The sequence below is a fragment of the Enhydra lutris genome, unplaced genomic scaffold (genome assembly GCF_002288905.1).
Source record: "Enhydra lutris kenyoni isolate GAN:26980312 unplaced genomic scaffold, ASM228890v2 scaffoldscaffold17, whole genome shotgun sequence".
NCBI classification, from domain to species: domain Eukaryota; kingdom Metazoa; phylum Chordata; class Mammalia; order Carnivora; family Mustelidae; genus Enhydra; species Enhydra lutris.
Window position 1 is genome coordinate 3,761,378 of NW_019154101.1, and position 22,934 is coordinate 3,784,311.

At 34.9% G+C, this 22,934-nt stretch overlaps 1 protein-coding gene across 2 annotated transcripts in view; it reads left to right on the top strand.

Annotated features, from left to right (window-relative positions):
* Positions 1-22,934, top strand: part of LOC111147563 (SPT3 homolog, SAGA and STAGA complex component) — a 517,332-nt gene that overhangs the window by 343,871 nt on the left and 150,527 nt on the right. For both annotated transcript variants that reach the window (XM_022503666.1, XM_022503665.1), the window contains exons 4-5: positions 18,283-18,369; positions 21,458-21,548. In XM_022503666.1, the coding sequence (XP_022359374.1) occupies positions 18,283-18,369; positions 21,458-21,548 (178 nt within the window). The remainder of the gene's footprint in view (positions 1-18,282; positions 18,370-21,457; positions 21,549-22,934) is intronic.

A 22,934-nucleotide genomic window follows, 5' to 3' on the forward strand; every position in this document is an offset into this window, starting at 1 on the left:
AGAGAGAGAGAGAGAGAGAGAGAGAGAGATCTCACCTCTTCTTTATCCATTCAAGAGTCAATGGGCATTTGTGGCTGTGGAATATAATTTACCTTTTCTCTATCTATAGCATTCCCTATCTATAGCATTCTTTTTTCATCATAATTGATCAATCTTAATATATATTGTCAGATGCTTTTCCTCCAGTGCCTGCTAACAATAAAAGTTGTAGCTCCTTCTAGTTTTTGTTCAAATACTGAATGTGAAGAAATATCTCATTTTAATTTGCCACCTGACTACAAGTGACTTTGAACGTCTTTATGTTGGGTGACATTTGGATTTGCTCCTCTATGAATTGCGTGTTCCTACATTTTTCTAATGGGTTTCTTTCTTATAAATTACTAAAAACATTTACTAAGTCATTACATGTCTTAAAATTGCATTGCAGAATTTTTTCAAATAATCCATGAAAATGTTTTAAAATATTATATAATCATAAGTGTTTATACTTTTCCTTTTTGAACTTCCAGCATTGAATAAGGATGTCTCTCTAATACTTGATTGTATGTATTGTGTCTTAGATCATCTTGTAAGATTTTTATTGTCTCTTGATATTTAATAAACCAGTTCAAACCATAGTAGGACTAAAAGCAAAAACCACTTGGGGCTCCTGAGTGGCTCAGTTGGTTGAATGTCCCACCTGTTGATTTCAGCTCAGGTCATGATCTCAGGCTTGTGAGATTGAGCCCCACTTTGGGATCCACAGTTGGCATAGAGCTTATTCTCTCTCTCTCTTCTGCCTCTTCCCTTTATTCCCTCTAAAAGAATCATTTTATTATTTCTTGTGGTCTAGTGATTTGGCTCAACTAGGTTTTGGGGGGGTTTTTTGTTTGTTTGTTTTGTTTTGTTTTGTTTTTTGCTTGTAGTCTTTCACTTGGTTGCAGTCAGATACGACCTAGAGGTATGTCATCTGGAATCTTTACCAGGATTCTTAGGAAGGCTGGACTTTCCTCCCTCCCTATGTAGACTCAGTGCCTCTCCTCTCCATCTGGTCCCTTTATATGGTCTGTCCAGCAGAGTCTTACTTCGTGGCACCATATTCTAAAAATTTCAAAAGTAGGAGGTGCAACAACTTTTATTTTCAAGGCAGAAAAGTCCTGGAACATCGCCTCCTCTATGACTGTTGAGTAGAACAAGTCACAGCCCGGCCTAGATTCACTGTGGGAGAGAACTCTAAGGGCATGAATACAAGGAACCATTTGCTGGGGTCTTCTTTAGAGACTAGCTCCCACAAGGCCTAGGTTTTCTTTGTAGACATCTAGCCATGCATGAGAAGGTCTCCTGCATCCTTGGATTGTAGATATAGGCCTTGGATCTTTTTTCATGATTTGTATCATTTCATCTTTTACATTTTAAGTTTTTGACTTATCTGGAATTTATTTTTACATATGGCATAAGATGAAATCTTACTTTTTTTCTCTTCAGTTAGCTGTTTGTCAAACCATTGATTAAATAATTCTTTTTTCCCACTGGAATAAACTGCCCCTTTCTTCTGTCAAATTTTTATCTATTTCTCATCCTATTCATCTACTATCCCACTAATTTTTCTTCCTTTTTATTCCTCAATCTTTCATTTTCTCCCTTCCCCCACCATCCCTTTCCACTGCAGCCACTCCTGCTCTAACATCCTAATACAGTTATATCCTAATTTTCACTTAATTCATTAGTTATTGTTTACACTGTTTTGACTCTGAGATCACCTGAATCCATAGCCGAGTTCTGCAGAATCGTATTTGTACTTTCTTGTAAGTTTTGTTGTATTTTCCTTGCAGCAATTGTCTTGCCCTTTTGCTTAGTTCTCTATTTATCTGCCAGTAATTCATACCCAGCTCTCAATTAAGTGTGAATCTCCTCTGGATATAAATAAAAAAAGATAATTCCTGTAATCTCATCTTTTTTAAGAATACCTTTCCTAGACCCCTCTGTCAAGTCCAGAGAGATTGCTCTTTACCATGCTGGGTATCTGCCTTCATGCCTTGGGATTTTATTTCATTCTCTGTAGCATACTTACGTCTTACACTACTTCCTACAAGGAAGTGAGCCAAGGAAAATTCGTCCTTTTTCCTTATTCCATTATTTTGCTGAATACCTTGTTCATTAAGCTTTCTGAGGAAGAATTTGTGATTGTGTATCAACCATGCTCAAAAATAGGTAAGTCAGAAAAAAAAAAAAAAAAAAAAAAAAAGAAAGCATCCATGGAGGTGAATTTTTATATAATTTGCCTGTCTTAAATTTGTTTACTCTACCTTTAGAGACTTCTGGCAATTTGCATATATGCAAAAACTTTTAGGTTAGAAATTATTTACCTCAGTGTTTTGAAACCATTTCTCTATTACTTTCTGATGTTAAAGGTCATTGTAGAGATGACATTCTAATTATTTAACCTTTACATGTGAACTGTTTTCTTCCTTTATTTCTGTAAGTTCCTAGTACTTCCTGTTTGTCCTCAGAATTCCAAAATTTCACAATAATATATCTAGCATGTTTTACATGACATGCACCCCACCCCACTTTGGCTGCCTTTCTGATTTAATCTATAACCACTGTCTTTTCTATAGCCAGATTAGCCTCCTTTCTTTTCCTCTATCTTGTCCAAGAATGGTCTCACCTCAGAGCCTTTATTCTTCCTGTTACCCCTGTGTGAAGTATTCTCCCACATATCCATGTGGCTCACCCCCTTCTTGTTGGTTTCTGCTCGGGTGTTACTTTAATGAATACTTCCCTGATTACCCTTATAAAATAACACCCCACACATATCTCTCCAGCACACCTGATCCTGCTTACTCTTTTTTCCATTCTTAAAATTTTTTCTTTACTCTTTTTGGGGTAACATAGGGATTAGGATAACATACTAAATAGTTTATTATGTGTCTCTGACCCCTCAAATATAAGTTCCATGACAGTGTGGACTTTGACTATTTTGTTTAATGTTCTATCCCTGCCATCAAGAGTTGTGCCAGGTTCTCAGTAAATGTTTGTGGATGAATGAGTGTGAAGTGACTTGGTATGCGCTTTTTCATCCATTGCATTGAACAATTGATAGATTTAGTCTGGCATCTTACGTTTTCCAGTGCTGGGAAGTTTTCTTGAATTATTTCTTCAAATGTTCCTTTCCCTCCGTATTCTGTTCTAGAACTTCTATTAATTAACCATCCAAATTATATATCCTTTCTTTTAATTTCTTGTCTTAATTACCTGTGCTATGTACTAGGTTAAGTGCTTTAGAGAAGTAAAAATGCAAAGTGAGTATTCTACCTACAGTTATTTATGTATTTGTAGTACTTATTTACATTTATTCACTAACTGCCATTATCACAAAAGTAAATCATTTCGGGGAGTTTTCCCCTTCTAATTAATTCATAGCTATGACTGTGACAATTCATAACTAAATAATTTAAACAATACAGAGCACAAATACTGATGGGGATGGGACAACACTGGAATCTATAAATATATGACACTTGAATAAAATTAGTTGGTGAAAATTCCCTTTCCCTTCTATACCCTTCCCTACAAGAAGGCAGAGAGAAGGACTTTTTGTCAGGCTCTGTGCTCACACTTTTCACATGAACTCCAACACACATCCTTTGGGACAGAAAATGGTGAGAGTACAATAGGAATGAATATTTCTTGAGAATCTGTGCCAGACACTTTGCGTGTATAATTTAACGTGGTCCTTACACAACCCCAAGATGCAAGTATCATTACATCTATATTAAAAATGGGAACTTGAAGATAAGACACATTAATCATTTGGCACAAGATCATACACCCAGGATTGGAGCTGAAACATTAGCTGCTAACTTTGAATTTAATTAAAGTGTTCTTTTAAAAAATATTTTATTTGTTTATTTGAGAGAGGAAGAGAGAGAGAGGGAGAGAGAGCATGAGCAGAGGGAGGGGTAGAAGCAAAGGGAGAAGCAGGCTCCCCACTTAGCATGGAGCCTGACTTGAGGTTCAGGAATTACGGACCCAGGGATCATGATCTGAGCCTCAGGCAGACGCTTAACCGACTGAGCCACTCAGGCATCCCTTAATTAAAGTCTTAATGGCACATTCAGACTTCTAAACTAATTGCTATGTGTCTAAGAGTAGATCTGTTATGGACCATATGAAAAAATTTTTTCTATTCCAAAAACCAAGCTATGTTTACACAAGAATATTTCCAGAAATTTGTATCAGAGACTTTTAAAACTCCATGAAAATTATATTAAACTGTTAATGCTGTCTAAATTCTGTAAAGTGTTGAATGCTGATTGGTCAAGTTACTGAATTTTACATACTTAAATATTAGTTTATATGAGGAAACTATTAACTATTAGTTTACATGAGGAAAATGGAAAAGTTAGCTGCCATAGAAAAGATACTAGCCATGGGATACAATGGAAACAGGGAGTTATTGTCTGAAAGACTTGTTCTAGTCATAGCTTTGTCATGTAAATGCTCTGAGCTGCTGTTCCTTTATCTATGAAAAAAACTAAAATATTAATATCCCTTAACTCATAGGATTTTTGCAAAAATTAGAAAAACTAACAATTTTAAAAATATGTCAAATACGTTAGTCATCTTGTAGTGTATACACTATGTGCTAGTTTATGTTCTTGTTCTGTGTATTATTGGTGCTATCGTTCCTTAAATTAAGTCTTAGAATCTAGGATTATAATTTCCATCACCAGATCCATTGTATATTTGGAGGAGGACACTTGCTACCCATTTCTGTTTTTAAATTGTCTGAACAGAAGATTTTAAAAGGAAATGAAAACCATTCTACTTCTGGTATTTAAGGGGGAAAGTAGCCTTAGTAAGACTGAAGACTCAGGTGATAATGGACATCTAATGTTTGTCCTTCTAGACTCACTTTTCACCCTTCCGCCTTTTCTGTACCCTGAGAGGCTCATCTCTTTAGATCTCTCTTGCCGTCTGACTTCTGGTTGAGTTTGGCCAGTGAGAGGCACCAGCAGGATTGCTGAGAGTGGGATGAATGAACGTAAGGCCAAAGGTAGCTGTATCCCTGGCAGGGTGGTCTTCACCAGCTTCCGGGCTCAGGTGGTGGCTACCTTCCCCTTCCCCCTCTAAGCCTAGGGTTCATAATGGCCTCTGTTGCTCTTAGAGCCAGGAGGATGCCACACTACCCCTTGCAGTTTCCCTAAACCTTCCCCACATCTTCATAAATAGTTTCTGGGTAAACTCTCTCCAAATTCCCAGTTTAACTATGTTATCTTTTTTATTTCCACGCTCCTGACCAGTAAACTGACTGGTATATTCAGGTAAATACCAGTGCTCCTGTATGGGTCATCCCCAGAGTTACCCCAGACACACATACGTTAGCTGAGTTTCAGCCAGATAAATTATATAAATTGAGATTTTCTACAAATCCTGATTAGAGTTGGAGGCACAACTTGATTTGCCTTTTGGCTGGAAATTCATAATGGCTAGTATCTAACTGAGCTAACTCCAGATGAGTCAGATTTTCTTTAGACGTTTCAGATAATCTGTAGCAATGTCTTTGAGTCTCTCTTAAGATTCATAGCCTTTATGTGGTCTGTGGAGACTACATTAATGGAGTTTGCATTCTTGAAGGGAAGCCTTTTTATAAAGAGATCTTTACAAAGTAGGGTGATCAGTGGTAAGCTGGCTGAAGTCTTACCATGTCCCCAGAAACAATGGGAAGAGGGTGATTCGGTCTGTGCTTGAGTTCGAGGAGACCTCAGAGAGGCTGTGGCACGTCACTTGCATTTGTTGAAGAATGTGGGACTCTGTCTTTTCTATGTTGTCTGCTTTCTCAGAATGTGACCGTGGGAGTGTTACAGGATGGTGGTACCATTTTAGCTTGATGTCAAGGAATCTCTTAAGAATATCCTGGTTTGGGTTTAAATAACAAATCTAAAACATTTTCTCTGCTGATCAAATTATCAGTAGACTTTTTTTCCCCTTTCCTTATATAGATTACTTTTTTAATCCTCTAACCAAGAATGGGTCATTCCTAAGCAATACATTATGCTTCTGTTGTGCTTAAAGTCCAGGTGCCTATACAACATTATTTCATTTGATCTTCACAATGACCTGTGAGTGTAACAAGATTTGTACTATATAACCTTTTGAGTCCTTTTAAATAACCTTTTTAATTCTTCAGTAGAATATGGGACTGACATCTGAGCCCAGGAAACCTGACTTTTCATTTAGTTTTACATATACGTCTTCTAATTTGACAAATACTATATACAACATTGATTGGTTTTCCTATGCAAGCGAAGTTTGAATACAAAATTTGAATAGGGCTACTTTCTCTGACAGACTGAGGGGGAAGTATATACAAATTATCTATGTTCATCTTATGATAAAAGCAAAGAGCGGATTAGAATCAGGTACAGACCAATCTTAATTATGTATTGGTAATTGCGTTGCTTTAATCCCATTTTGCAACTGACTTTGGCTTTCAAATGTATCTGGAACTACTGGGTAGGGTACTGGAATAATTAACTCTCTCACCTGCTGATTTGTGTACCATGGGGAATATTGTTGTAAAATAAGTCATTAATGCTAAATAATGATCCAACCTCATACTTCATCCACTGACACGATTAATTGGATTGGTTGCTATTTCTACTGGTTTAACCAAGTAGATTTTTTTTTTTTTTTGAAAACTGACTCCCTCATGCTCCTCACCTCTTTGAGCTTTTCTTTTTTATTTATTTCTTCTCTCAGTGATACAAGCATTCAATTATGAAGCCAAAAGTAAACCATTCCTAAGGTTAAAAACTAGAACCAGAAAGTAAAAGCCAAAAGCACCTTTGGAGCTCATTTGGTGTCTACCTTTCTTTTGTTCCCATTTGAAGAAACTGAGGACCAGAAAGAGCCACTCTTCTGTTTAAAACTATAGCTTCAAGAATGTATGCACCTTAAGGCACACATTATATTTCATGTTAGGGTGATTCAACATGACAAGTTATTACAGAAGCCATTAGCTCTCTATCTGAAGAACTCTATAGCCTTTAACCTCAGATGAGAGTTATTTTTTTAAAACTTGTTAAGAGAGGGATTTTAGTGATATATATAGAAATACATATGTATGTGTGTATGTATACACATACATGTATATGCACATATGTATATACATGGTATATATATATATTGTGTGTATATATGTATATGTCCAAACAAATTTTTTATATCCTAAATTTGTTTATGGTAAAATAAGTCCTTAGTGCTAATCAGTAGTCCAATAATAATCTTTAATCTTTGTGAATACTGGAAATGATAACCTTTTTTATGATGACCCTGAAATTTAAATTTTCATTTCTGAATAAATGTAGGTAGCAATTTTTCAGGGCTTACTGTATGCTGCATGACAATGCCTAATGTAAACATCAAACCAGAGGCATTTTAAAAAAATTCATGAAAGGGAAAACAATCTGTGGTTTTGGAAACTTTTTTGAAGTTAATGATTTTTTAAAGCTTTTCGATTAAACTGTGAAATCAGTGGTCCACATGGAGAAAACTACTGAGTTAGACAATAAAAGGAGGTAATAATCTAAATGATCCGGAACACTCTTCAAGATCACAGTACTGACAGGAAGCCACACCTTAACCGAGTTTCATAGCAGACAGTTGCCCCCCATGCATTGAACAGGTTTTAAGACCCAGCATCAGCAGTTAGAACTCTAAAATTCTAAAGTTGGCACTTTTTCCATGTATTTTCTCAACAAAAGGACCAAATTATAAAATTGCTTTTGCCAAAACAAGGGTAATAGTAATAGAGATAAAATTAGCAATCCATTTTTTTTTTCATTCCTTGTGATTATTCTTTAGGATTACCTTATTCTTTCCATTTGGTGATTTTTCCAGTCATTACATTGGTCTGTGTGTGGTCTTGTAGTTCAGTGCTTTTAATAACCTGACCTAATCACAAAGATTTAGTACAAGACCTGTGTTTATTCCTAAACATTCTGGGGCGAAATGAAATCTGGTTATCATGTGAAAAATTAAGCAGGGTTTCAAAGAAAAGCAATTAACTCAGTCTTTTACCTGTTAGATTTTTGTTTTTTTGAAGAAATAACTAATGGCCACAACTTGTTGAGTGGACACCTTTATGGAAGACTGGGAACAGAAGGAAATATGGAGGGAAGCACAGACATTGAAATAAGCAGAGAAAAAAAGAGTCATTATTAATTGTAGACAAGAAAAGTACACATTTTGTAATCTACCAAAATGTTTACACTTTTAAAATGTTAAGAAATGCAAATAAAATGTACAACCTTAGATCTTTACACTATATCATTTTAATTATTGAGTAACAACAATTGCTATGTAGATGTTGAGCAAAGTCAAGATCTACCATCTTTCTACAATTTTAATGTATTTTAGTTTATTTTTAAAATTTTTATATTTAATTTAAATTCAACTTATTTAGCATATAGTATATTATTAGTTTCAGGGGTAGAATTTGGTGATTCATCAGTTGCATGTTAACACCTAGCTCTCATTCCATCAAGTGCCCTCCTTGATGCCCATCACCCAGTTACCCCATCTCCCCACCCACCTCCCCTCCAGCCATCCTCAGTTGGTTCCATATAGTTTAGAATCTATTATGGTTTACCTCCTTCTCTGTTTCTGTGTGCTGGTTGAAGCAGTTACATGGTATTCTAGTTTTAATAATTAAATAGTAAATAATTAAATTTTAAATAGTACTAACTATAGTTAGTTAAGTATAATATTTAAACTATAACCCCATGTGGAATTGAGTCCCACATGGGGCTCTCTGCTCAGCAGGAGCCCACTTCTGCCTCTCCTTGCCACTCTCCCTGCTTGTATTCTGTCCCTCTCTGTCAAATAAATAAATAAATAAAATCTTTAAAAATAAACAGATAATAAACTATAATCCAGTTTAGTGTGGTAATTAAGGTATAATCCAGAATAGTGTACTATTTAAACTATCACCTAGTTTATTGTTTTAAATGTAATTTAATTTGTGTGTGTGTGTGTGTGTGTGTGTGTGTGTGTGTGTGTGTGACTTCCAAAATTCATTGTTTATGCAGCATACCCAGTGCTCCATGCAATATGTGCCCTCCATAATACCCACCACCAGGATCATCCATCCCCCCAATGCCCCTCCCCTCCAAAACCCTCAGTTTGTTTCTCAGAGTCCACTGCCTTTCATGGTTTGTCTCCCTCTCCAATTTCCCCCAACTCACTTCTCCTCTCCCTCTCCCAATGTCCTCTTTGTTATGACCTAGTTTATTACTTTAATTTCAGCTTTAAAATTTTTCCAACATATCCTTTTGTGTACTTGCAAACCTTGATGTGTTTAGACTTAAAAGTTGCTTATGAATAACTTCTATGTAAAGTAGTTTAAAAGAAAACTTACAAATGGTTGTTTTTCTCCTAATTTCATATTTTAAATAAGAGTAACCAAAGAACTAGTTCCTTGTCAAGTTTGCTGTTCTTATACAATAAATGCAGCCATTGTTTAATGGACATTTTTAAAACTTTGCAGGCTTATATTGATTGTGACTTGGTAATTCTTTAAAATATGTATAGAAATAAAACTGAATTTTTTGAGTCATGAGATACTGATAATTACAGCTTCATCATATTTTTAAAAAAAAATTTGCCTTAACGGTCTTTGACTTACTATTCTAAAAAGAAAAGTTAAAATGAAACTCTAAAAAGTTAGGCACATCTTTTATCAATTTATATACTTGTTTATATTTCAGATGTCTAAGACAGTGGAAGACCAGTCACTAACAAAGAATAAGGAGATCATATGATAGGAAAATACAAAGTCATATATCTTACATTTATAGTATCCTGAATGTTAACTGTATTTAGTTACAAATCCATTTCCTTTCAAACACTTGCTTAGTCCTCAGTCCTTAAGCTATGTCTGCATGAAGCAACTGGCTTGGATGTTTTGATCCAAACCATTTTTATTTTGGCAACCATTTCATTGCCAGCAATGAAAATGTTTTGAAAGGCAAATAAATGTTTTTGTGGGTAGGCTTCTATACAATGTAAGGCTTGATTTAATGATCATAACTTCCTGTATTGTGAATAAGAAATTAATAATCTTGGAGAGAAAGATAAATGGCTTGATGTTAAGCATTTATTATTTAGTACCAGTTTTTTGTACCTGAACATCTCTCAGGTTTTCCATATGGGTTAAAAGAGGTAATATATAGAAGACAAGAAGCACAAGATAGTACATTCAGTAAATGTTAACATTTTAAAAAAGAAGTATCATTTTCTGCTTAAATATGGGTGATAACATGTGCTTATCTCCAACCATTCTGAAACCACACTAAAGGACAGCAAAATAATTTAAAGAGGCATAAACCTACGAAGACAAAATGGGTAAAGATTAAATAACAGATGAAATTTGTCAAAAAAATTGTGGCAGCTTAAAGGTGGATAGAAATGCCAGAGGTTTAAAAATTCTAAGAAAAATGAAACCTTGGAACCTGGAAAAATTAGGGAGGGCACGTATTGCATGGAGCACTGGGTGTGGTGCAAAAACAATGAATACTGTTACGCTGAAAATAAATAATAATAAAAAAAATCAGGATTGAAAGTATCTCTGAAGAAAGAAATCTTGGGTTGGGTGAAAAGCAAGAGGATTTTTTGAAAGTATAAAGATCCCAGTCCCTGTCAAAGCCATATAGGCAGTCAACTATCCTTTATCCACTTGGCAAAAATAACATAGGTTTACTTTCTGGAGAGGTTGAATAAAACAAACTCTGGTATTAGAGATCCTAGGCACAAAGACCATAGATGTTCTAAAAAGAACCCAGAAAAACAGAAGGAAAAAAAATTCAGACGGATGCAAGAAAACTTACCAGACATGAAGGACAGAAATATATGAGTTACAGTATCCTTGTGAGTACCAAGAAAATATATGTAGAAAGACCCTCACCAAGGCACTGCACCATGAAATTTCAGAATTTTAGGTATGAAAAGAAAAACACTAAAAGTTTCTCAGAGGAGGAAAAAGGTCACACAAAGCCTTAAGAATAGAAACAACAACAATAGCTAACTTCTCAACAACAATATTTTAAGCAGAAGACAGTGGAGCAATGCCTTTAAAATTCTGAAGGAGATGATTTTTAAGCTCGAATTCCATACCCCATTTGCTAACTGAATGTGAGGGTGGCTTAAATGAATTTTCAGAATACTAGATCTTTAAAATTTTATTTCCCATAAACCCCTTCTCAGCAAACTATCAGAGGTATTTTTCAACTATAGCCCCACCACGGGGTGAGGAAGAAAGGTATTGAAGTTTGAGCTCATTCTAGTTTTCTAGTTTTCATTCTGCCTGTTTAAAAAATTAAAAAAATCAATATTCTTTAGAGGAACATAACAGAATCCAGAGTCCTTGTAAGGTATCAATCACAGTATCTCAGCTAAAATTCCAGATTCCTTAAAATATGAAGTAACAGGCAAACATGACTCATACCCCAGAGAAAAGACAAAATGAAAACTGACTCCAAAATAACCAGGTGTTGATATTAGCAGATGGGGTTTTTAAGGCAGCTGTTATATAACTATGCTCAAGAATAAAAAAAAACTACCAAAATAAGGATGTAAACTAAGATAGAGCAAGAAATGGGATCAAGAAATGAAGAATCCAAAAGGAATAGCTGAAGAGTTGGAGAACTCCAGATGAGATGTCTCTGAAGGAAAATAAAAACAAAGAAACTGAAAGAAATCCTTATATGTTTCAAATCTCTCAAAGAGTTTGGGATGAAACAGTTTTAGGCTCACGGAAAAAGAAGCAAAGAAACAAATCAAGGAAATTATTAACTACAAGAAAAATCTTTTTATAAATTATAAAAAAAATTCATTCATAGCAGCCAAGCTATAATAGTGTTTATACAATCTAAAAATATAAACACTGGATATTAATTTTTTAATTAAATTTTGTAGATAAAATCAAGAGGGGAAGAAGGAGATGCTTAAATAAGAGGCAGCTGAGAACACTGTGTCTTCTTTATCTTCAGTGGTAGAATTGAGAGTATTTATAGGTGAAAAATAAAGAAAAGAAGCATATTATAAACATATTTCAAATATGGAGGTGAATAACAGTAGAACAAGCTAAACAAGTTGAAAGTGGTTGCCTCTTGAAGCAGAACCACAGGAAAGGAGTTTGATAAGGTAGTCATGTCTGTCATTAAAAACTTAGAGTATAGTTTGACTTTTAATGTTATTTACATTTTAACTTAAATTTTAAAAATGTTTAAGCAAATTGAATATAACACACAGTACAGTACCTGGTGCAAATTAGGTATTCAATAAATGATAGCTATTGTTACTGCTAAGATTATTAATTCTCCTAGTAGTCATTAAAACCATTGGTTACCCATTTCAAATGGAAAAAAATATATTTATAAACTGAAAAATCTAGGGAAGTAATTGATATATCTGATCTCACAGTTATGTGAATATGTGAGTAGTAGAGCTAGACCTGGAATCCAGATTTCCAAACTCCTGCTGCTTTCAGTCACAACATGGAGACTCAGAGAGAATTGGTGGCTGAGAAGTACAGTTGTAAGCAGAGCTTCCTTTCATCGTCTGACCTAGAATCTGGCCTGGTAAATAGTGAGTGGTCAACCAATGGATAGAAAGACAGACAAATAAATCTTAGGCCAGGGGACAGCCTAGCTTTTCATAACATGGCTTTCAACAACTCTTGCCTTTTACTATTTATTTATTTACTATGTATCTTCAAAAAGGTAAGATCCAGGGATTTAGTTAAAACACAAAGGAAAAAGGTACAACAGAAGTGTGGTTAAAATGGAATATTTTCAGGATGTTAATAATTGTGAAACTTGCTATACTTTTAAGACCTTTTGGAACTTTAGAGGAAACATTTTTGCCGAATTTTTATGGGTCCCAGACAGATGCAGAGTTTATTGACTTCATCTAGCCCAATTCATTTATATCAAAGATGAGAAACTGACAGTTGTCAACGGGAACTGGGCTGCCAACATTTGACAAACATTTAAAAACTGCCTGTTGGGGAATGGTGGTCCTGGACCTGGAGATTTTATTCAAAATGTAGTTGGGAAGTGAAAGTATTAAGTAACTGGGTGAGGAAGATAAAGAAGAAACTCATTGACAAGTATAATCAACATATTATAAACTGGGTATATGAGTTTCACACCTAGGTTAGGTAACAAACACTATTGTATGAAGATAATCACAGATTTTTTTAAATAAAATTATTTTAAAACCTATATTTTCAAGAATAAAGTGCTGTATCCCATAAGGAATCCAGAATTTCTCATAATTTGAATATAGTTCTGTATTAAGGCTCTCCAGAAAAAACAGAACCAATAAGGGGTGTGTGTGTGTGTGGAGGAGGTGTATGTGGTTGGATAGATGGATAGAAAGATGGTAGGTTAGGTAGTAAGGAATTGGATTCCATGATTATGGAAGCTAAGGAGTCCCAAGTTCTGTAGTTAGCAAGTTGGAGACACAGGAGAGGTGAAATATAATTCCAGCCTGAGTCCAGCCTAAAAAACAGGAGATGTTTTAGTCCAAGGAAGAAGTTCTCAAAAAGACCAATGTTCCATTTTAAGGTAGTCAGAAAGCATTCCATTCCCTTTTATTTGGCGCTTATGGGTTAAGTTTTTATTTAAGTTCAAGTTAGTTAACATACAGTGTAATATTACTTTCAGGTGTACAATACAGTGATTCAGCACTTCCATACAACACCCAGTGCTCATCACAGCAAGTGCCCTCCTTAATCCCATCTCCTATTTCATCCATCCCCCCACCCACCTCCCCTCTGGTAACCATCAGTTTTCTTCTCTATAGTTAAGAGTCTATTTCCTGGTTTGCCCCCCTCTCTCTCTTTTTTCCCTTTGCTTGTTTGCTTTCTTTAGTAAGTTCAGCATATGAGTGAAATCATGTGGTATTTGTCTTTCTCTGACTGACTCATTTTGCTTATTTAGCGTAATACTCTTTAGCTCTATCCATGTCATTGCACATGGCAAAGTTTCATTCTTATTTATGGCTGAGTAATGTTCCATTCTATGTATGTGCGTGTATGTGTATAAGATTTTATATATATATTTATATGATCTTTTTATCCATTCGTCAGTTGAAGGACACCTGGGCTCTTTCCATAATTTGGCTATTGTTGATAATGCCGCTATAAGCATCAGGGTGCATATGTTCCTTTGAATTAGTATTTTGTATCCTTTGGGTAAATACCTAGTAGTGCAATCGGATCATAGGGTAGTTCTATTTTTAACTTCTTGAAGAACCTCCGTATTATTATCCAGAGTAACCACACCAATTTGCATTCCCACCAATAGTGCAGGAAGATTCCCCTTTCTCCACATCCTGGACAACACCTGTTGTTTCTTGTGTTGCTAATTTTAGCTATTCTGATAGTTGTGAGGTGATAATGTTCTATTCAGTTCTTCAACTGATAGGTTGAGGTCCACCCACATTTGGGAGGGCAGTCTACTTATTTTACCTATTCATATATTAATTTCATCCCAGAAATACCCTCATAGTCACACCCAGAATAATGTTCAACCAAATGTCTGAGCACTTCATGGCCCAGTCAAGTTGACACATAAAATTAATCATTACATAGGATGCCTGGGTGGCTCGATGGGTTAGGTGTCTGCCTTCTGCTCAAGTCATGATCCTGGGGTCCTGGGATCAAATCCCACATCAGGATTCTTGCTCAGCAGGGAGCCTGCTTCTCCCCCTACCTGCTGCTCTCCCTGCTTGTGCACTCTCTCTCTCTCTAACAAGTGAATAAGTAAAATCTTTTTAAAAAATTAATCATTAAAAATGCATAAAAGTATGAAAATATAATTGAAATTATTGGAGTTTAACTGTAGAATAATATGAGGGGAAAAAAAGGAAATATAATGAGAATGAAGGTGTAGTGAAAATCTGTGAGTCAGTCAGGCTTTAAAGACCACACTGAAGTTAGCTAATCATGACTTCTCATAGATCCTGGAAAAAGAATTATGGGCATTATATTTGAGCAAGATCGTTTTAGCACTTAAATCTGGGTTGCATCACAATTTGGAGACATTGAAATTTTGAAACCAGTATGCAAATAGCTCCACAAGCCTAGATTAGGGTGAATACTAAGTAGAGAGCAAATTCAAGACCATGAACAGAGTAAAACAAAACAACCAGATCAGCAGAGGTTAGTGGAAAGGTAGCAGAGGGAGGAAAACAAAATGAGTTTGAATCTTAGTGTCATTAACAACAACGAGAAATTAAGAAGAGATTTATTTGCAGGATCAAAGATGAGGCATTTAAGATGACGTAAATTTTTAAGGACTTTTTATGCCCAACTTCCAAATAAAGTGTCATAAAATATTTTAAAATGCAAACATGATGATTTACGCAAAGGAAATTTTTGTCTTTTAAATATTTTTATTTATTCATTTGACAGACAGAGATCACAAGTAGGCAGAGAGGCAGGCAGAGAGAGAGGAAGGGAAGCAGGCTCCCTGCTGAGCAGAGAGCCCCATGCGGGGCTCGATCCCAGGACCCTGGGATCATGACCTGAGCCAAAGGCAGAGGTTTTAACCCACTGAGCCACCCATGAGAAGTCGAGGGATTGCATAGAATATAGAATCAATTTTTTTTAACACGGAAGTTATTAGGAATATTTTATGATTTTGGTTTCCTGACTCGAGAATTGCTTTCACATGAAAGACACCAAATCTGAGCTCAGCTTTCTGTGGAACTGGACTGACAAGCTGCTAATCTGTTTTTTGAGCTTTTTAAGCTCTATATTGTTAAAGAGGAGTTTCTTTATTTTCGGGTAGGCATGGACAAAAATTTCTAGAAGGAAGCCAGTGCATAATACACACGTTTACAGTGTGATCACTGCAATTAGCTGATAAAATTGCTTGCCTCACTCTGTAGAGGTCAGAGTTTGGAAGGGCTAATTTTAGAGCACGAGGCACATCGAGGCAGGTAGCCTTGGTGAAGTAACACAGTGATCACATTCAGTCCTAAGGAATCACTTCTTGAAAGTCCAGGGCATATTAGGAGAATTCCAGCAGTGCCAGTGCTAGTAAGGGCACGAAGTTAGGTGAAGGAAATTAGTGCATCAGATAGATGAAAACTAAAGTTAAATTTTCCTGAAAATTATGACCACATACCAGGACATAAGTTCCAGATCCCTGCAGTCATCGTCTACTGGTTTTCATAGGTGTTTTAAATGTCTAACTCTCCTGTGTCTTTATTTTCCATTTTCTGTCTTTTCCCGGTTAATGTGTTTGTAAACTGACATTTTGAAGAGAATTATAAATACAGATGATTTATTGATACATAGTATTTGTAAATGATTAGTTGGGAAAACTCTTCTGGGATATATACTTCTGATCCTTTCTTAACGTAGGTGAAATTACTTCTGTCTGTATAGTACTTTACAGTTGTCAAATCCTCACCATCCTTCGTGAAAGAAAATACGAAGTTACTTGACAAGGCTGCCTCCTGGTTCCCTATATACATCCACACATTTAAATGGATACTGGGCCCATGTTCTTCTCCACACTGATTGTGTGTATTTTATACTGTGATAGAAATGTTTTTATTTGAAAAAAACATTTTCCCTGACACTATTCCAGTTTTTAGAAAAATATGTTCAAATTTTTCCTGCTGAAAACTTTTAGTTTCTGAGTAGATACATCATCTTTTTAAAACCTTTCCCCCAAGATTTCTTTTTAAATGGCTCACAGTTAAATTTAAATTTCTATATTTAGGTAGAATTATGTTTATATACCAACCACCAGTATCCAGGAAATTCAGTGGTAAGGCTGACACATAGGGAGTTTATAGTCTATTTTGTAGTCTGTGTATTTAGACAAGGTTTGAAGCTTACTTAGCAAAATCGCTTAAACATTTGAGCAGAATTTCTTTAGAACAAATGCACTATTTGATTCCTTATAATTGTTAAGATAACAGTATGTCACTTTTTAAAGATTAGTTCTCAGGAATATGTTAGATTTATTCCTTTCAAAGAAGAATGCATTTAGGAACCGCCTTTATATGTAAATATTTTTATAATATTGGACAGAGATGGTGTGGTGCAATCACCACAGTTTGATCAAATTTGGAAGAAGTTATAGGCACATATTTGTAGTGTTTTCTCCAGCATCTTTATTTTTTTCATCTGGATGTATTTTATGTTCCTTCCAACTAATCAAAATAAGAAACCGATTTTGCCTTTGCCAAAGAAATAGAACTATCATTTTTCACATTCTTTTATTTTCCAGGTCATTTTCAAGTAAGATTGTGTTTCTAGGACTTCTGAATTCCAGAAAAATCTCAACTTTGTAGATATAAGGGCCCAGATGAACATTGCAGGGGGAATCTAACTTTTCATGCAGTATGTTTTGTGTTGTGCATTCCAGATACAGTTAACTTTTTGTGTGCATGTGATTAGTGTGGAAAGAAATTAATGCAGTCCAGTATTATGATTTATGGACTGAATCCTTTGCCCACTGAAGACTTGCCAAAACTAAAACTATTTTTTTTCCTTTGGATATTAGAAACAGCTACTGTTTTTGTTGATCTTTTAAAGTTCTGAATGGGCCTATTTCAAATCATACCAGCATGGGAGCTCAGATTAATAATATACTTATTCAACTAGTGATACTGAGTGAAACCATTGCTCACATGGATATGAGGATAAAATTTCATAAGATTATTTTCAGGTGCATTAATGCATTTCTGGAAGCTGCACATGATTTTTCTTTTGCATGAAAGAAATCAAGGATTTCTGTTTATTGTATCAGTTACAGGTGGGCTTATGAGTTAATTTAATTGCTGTTTTTTTTTTAACTTTCAAACATAAGACATTTCACTTTTTAAAGAAGTAATGTGATTGCCAGATTATTCCCAAAGGTTTTGTTTGTTTGTTTGTTTTTTTAAGATTTTTTTTTTATTATTTATTTATTTGTCAGAGAGAGAGAGAGAGAGAGGGAGAGAGAGTGAGCACAGGCAGACAGAATGGTAGGCAGAGGCAGAGGGAGAAGCAGGCTCCCTGACGAGCAAGGAGCCCGATGTGGGACTCGATCCCAGGACGCTGGGATCATGACCTGAGCCGAAGGCAGCTGCTTAACCAACTGAGCCACCCAGGCGTCCCTTCCCAAAGGTTTTTAACTCTTAGTATATTTATCTCTCTTGAGACATCATGACTGTAGTATATTTAATTCAGATTATGGAGGGAAAAAAATTCTAAATTCTCTTTGTTGTTAGTTACAGCAAGCTGCTGAAGTTTCTCAGCTCCGGGGAGCAAGGGTAATCTCTGCCGAAGACCTTCTGTTTTTGATGCGCAAAGATAAGGTAATATACAGCATTTTCATTGTATTAACATGCCATGTTTGATATTCAATTATGCTTATTTAAGGAACTGTATCCTTGTTATATATCCTTGGAATACAACTATTAAACTGATGTTTTATTCTTCATAGTTTGCACAGAATGGTTTGCTCTAAGAGAATAGATACTTGTTCAAACAGCACCAGAGCACTGACCTAGAACTATGCTACCAACTAATTCTCACTTATCATTCCGTATCTCTTTCAACATTTTCACAGCTACATAATATTCACTGAGTATCAATCGTATGCTTTGTTCAGATAAGTGAGATAGAACTGAATGGCATATTTATTTTTCTTCTAATTTTACACAAGATTATAGGCTTTCCCAGGGTTTGTTTCAAGGTTTATTCTGTGATATACCATTTATAGGAAAAGAGTCAATAGAGATGAGTCTTTCAGTGGCATCAATATAATAATGTCCAGAGTTTTTATGGTAAAGTTTTACCTTTCTTACTCTTTGAACTCTGGTAATTAAAATATTTAGGGTGGTATTTACCTGTCTAATTTTGTCCTATCTCCCATGAGTAGCTAGTTGAAAATAGGGAAAATTTTTTGAGCTCTATGCTCATGATGTCTGTATTTTCTGTAGTACATTATACTTTAATAAAATAATTTCCTAAAAATCTAAACAAATATATTTTATAATGTTTTACATGTTTTTAGTAGTGTCATCTAAATGTTACATGTACAAAAAACTAGCCAAGTTATGGTAGCTATTGTCCCCAGTGAGCAGGGCTTGGTTTCTGATGGTCCATTTTTCTCTTCTTGATTGTTCTTCCCTGGCCTCTTCATTACATGTACCCATTCCTCTTCTACCATTTTCTATGCTTGTGGCTGGTTTTTTGGTTTTTTGTTTTGTTTTTGGGGGGAGGGGGTTGGGTGTTTTTTCAATCAGAAGACATCTCATCAACCTTTTGGATAGCCTTGTTAACATCCTTTCCAATATCCAATTCCTTTATATTTGTGAAATATTTTAATTCTAATTGACTGAAGGTCAACTTAAACTTAGATATAGTATTTTCTCTTCTTCAGACAGTAAGATTCAGAGACCTACAAACCACACCATGACCAATCTAATATTAAATTGTATAAATTCTTACTTCATAAACTCTTTATATGAGGAATATAAAGGAAGAGAAGAGAAATGTCTTCACTATTGAGAAGCTATAATCTGGTAGGAAACCTGTCTGATTTAGTTGAAGAAGCAGAATTTCAAAGTTGTGTCATTAGTCGAGAGGCTGAAGGATTTGTTGAAGTAGAGGTGTCTGAGACTCATGCAGTTGTATGTAGAATGGACCAAATGCAAAGGAACTAGCCAATATGCTGGTTCAGTAATCCATGCAAAATATGATGGGCACTGGAAGTGGATAGGAAGGCGGATTTCAGAGAGATAGTAAGGAGTACAAATATGCAGGATTTGGTGACTTCATTATACTTGAAGGGACCAATGAGTAATAGGCACAGGGCAGCAGTGGTGCTGTGAGGAAGGAGCTAGCACCGATAGAAAATGAGGACCTGGAGCCAAGGTCCTTCATGAAGGCCGCTAGAGAACAGTGGAGTTAGTATTAGTACTTTACAGAGTATGTCCAGTCTTTTTCATGACAGAGTTAAAGAGGCTAGCACAAAAAATAGTCCACATTGACACTTTCTCCTGCCTTTTGGGAAAGTCTGCATTTAAAATCATAGTGAAACTATAGGAATATACACTAACTGACAGGGCCCCTCTACTGTTCAGTAGGACTCTTAACCAGAATCCTTTCATCAGCTGAGAACATAGCTGTAATATGAGAGCTGCCAGAGTTCTCCTCTTTCTCTTGAAAATAATAATTGTATTTGTATGCCGACATCTTCTAAACAAAATTAAAGTAGTTTATAGAGGTGTAATATAAGACAAAATAAAATCTGAAGTATTGAATGCAATCAGAGCAAAGAAAAAAAAGAAGGGTAGCAGAAGAACTGTTTACAGGTGTGTGTTTTTTCTCTTCCTAATTCTAGTTTATATTCATGCAGTATTCATTGACTGTCTGCTATCTCGCTCTAGGCACCTTCACTCTTTCTTTCATTTATTCATCCCAGTGGTCCTATATGGTAGGCACTTTACTTAAAATCATAAATAAAGAAACTGAATTCCAATGCTTATGTTCTACCTCTGGCCCTGCTAAGCTCTAGTTGTAAAGCTATTTTTAACCTGTTTACCTGTATATAAAAAGGAGATGATTTTATTTGTCTGTATTTCAGGGTTGATCAAATAAGGTGCTTGTAAAAGAGCTTTGTAAAATGTACTATGTTTCAGCCATAATTAGGAATCTCAAACCTGAAGGTCAGGGACCAGTTATAATACATCCCAAGTGTAAGCACACAACAAATTACAGAGTATTATCAGTTACCTTTAAAGTTAAGCAGTATTAAGGTCTTCTAATAAACCTAAGGAAAACCAAAGAAACAAATAAAATAAATAAATAAAAACAAAGAAAAAATGTCAAAAAAAAAAAAAAAAAACTAAAGAAAACCATCATGACCCATTTATCATTCATCAGCTTTGAGTCACATTAAAACATATTTCTCAGATTATAGAATGTTTTTCAGAAATATAAAACATAAACCAACTCTTCTTAAAAAAAAAAATAAAAGATTTCCAGAGATTAAAAAACAATAAAAAGGAAAGTTGCTTGGCTTTTTTAAAGCAGTTGTTATAAAATCCTTGTCTAGATGTTTATAAATCACTATAGTTATCTTAGTTTGGAGACTGTGATATCACAGTCTTCAGGAAGAATTTAAAACTTTTTGTAAGACAAAACAAAAAAGCAATCATTGTAATTCTGGAACATTTGGATACTTACAAATGAAAAGTGCCTTCAAAAATGTTTGTTTTTTAGCTTTTATGTTTAATGTGATGACATCTTTTATTCCATAGTATTATGGTAAGAATTGCTGTATTTTTCCCAGTGATCCTAGAATATAAGTTTATTAAATTTAGTTATCATAGTATTCTGCAAACAGTAAAGTGAATGTAATAATGTATAAGATTTCTTATTTCATATTTTCAACAGAAAAAGCTTAGAAGACTGCTAAAGTACATGTTTTTCCGAGACTACAAATCCAAGATTGTCAAGGGTATAGATGAGGATGACCTTCTGGAAGGTAACCCAAAAAACACTGAGAGCAATGTGACATGCGTGATGGTTGACACACTGATAAAATGTCAGTATGGACTTTCCCATCACAGTGAAATATATGTGCTTCTGTTAAATAATGTAGCTTAGAAATTATCCAATTAGCTATTTAGTTGGCAGCTAAATCTTGTGATTTTCTATTTACATGGCTTCACAGTAATCTGCTATGTCAGTTCTTTTAATCATATGGCCTGTTTTTTATCAGAATGTCATGAAACTGAGAAAATCGTGTTGATTCAAAACATAATTTATCTTAGCAAGCATAATTTTTCTGTTGTGGGTATAGGAAGCCAGAACTGTTATTATAGATCTCTGAAATTCACATATGGGTTTTTCTTAATTTATTATAGAAAGTATCTGATACACAGTATGATGTAAAGTCACCTCATTTTGGTGTGTTATTACTGTGCTATTTGAAATCTTACCAACAGTCTAACATGGGGTAGAAAATTTTCCTTATCTGATTTTCCAACTCAATTCCATTTCAGAATATTTAGAAAAAGATATTAATGTTGCAGAATCAAGCAGTGCTAAGCTGAAAACAGAAATGTACTAAACAATACTTACTGAGTCAAAATAAATACATTCTATAAAATAACTTATGTATTTGTGTTGAATATGGTCACTGCATAGTGGTTATCCATTGCTAATAAATACATTGATAAATAAACAAACTCTTTTGGATTGAGAACTTCAGAAAACTACTTAAAACACACTGAAGAGTTAATAAATTTTGGAAGTAAATTTAGATTTACATAACTTCAATAAATAAGTAAGTGTAATTACCATGCAAAAAACAAATTCATATCAAATGTTTAATCAGTGTTGCCTATTTAATATTCCTGCAATTCTCATAGAATTTAATTTCTGATAAGTAGTTCTCCAGTTGAATTTACATGCTTCCTTTTTTGAAGAGCATAAGGAATACAGACCTGAATTCCCGTCTTTCCCAGTTCTCTGCTTTCTCTCTATGTGAACTTGAGTATCATTTTTCTCTTAAGTCAAAAATTATACCACTCACCATAGTGGAGTTCTTATGAGAGTTTAACATAATATATGAAAATCACCTGATACATCCCTGAGATTGAATAAATTATAGCTTTTATTTTTATTTATTTATTTTTTTTTAATTTTTTTTTTAAAGATTTTATTTATTTATTTGACAGACAGAGATCACAAGTAGGCAGAGAGGCAGGCAAAGAGAGAGAAAGGAGGAAGCAGGCTCCCTGCTGAGCAGAGAGCCCGATGTGGGGCTCAATCCCAGGACCCTGGGATCATGACCTGAGCCGAAGGCAGAGGCTTTAACCCACTGAGCCACCCAGGCGCCCCAATGATAGCTTTTAATACCAAACTC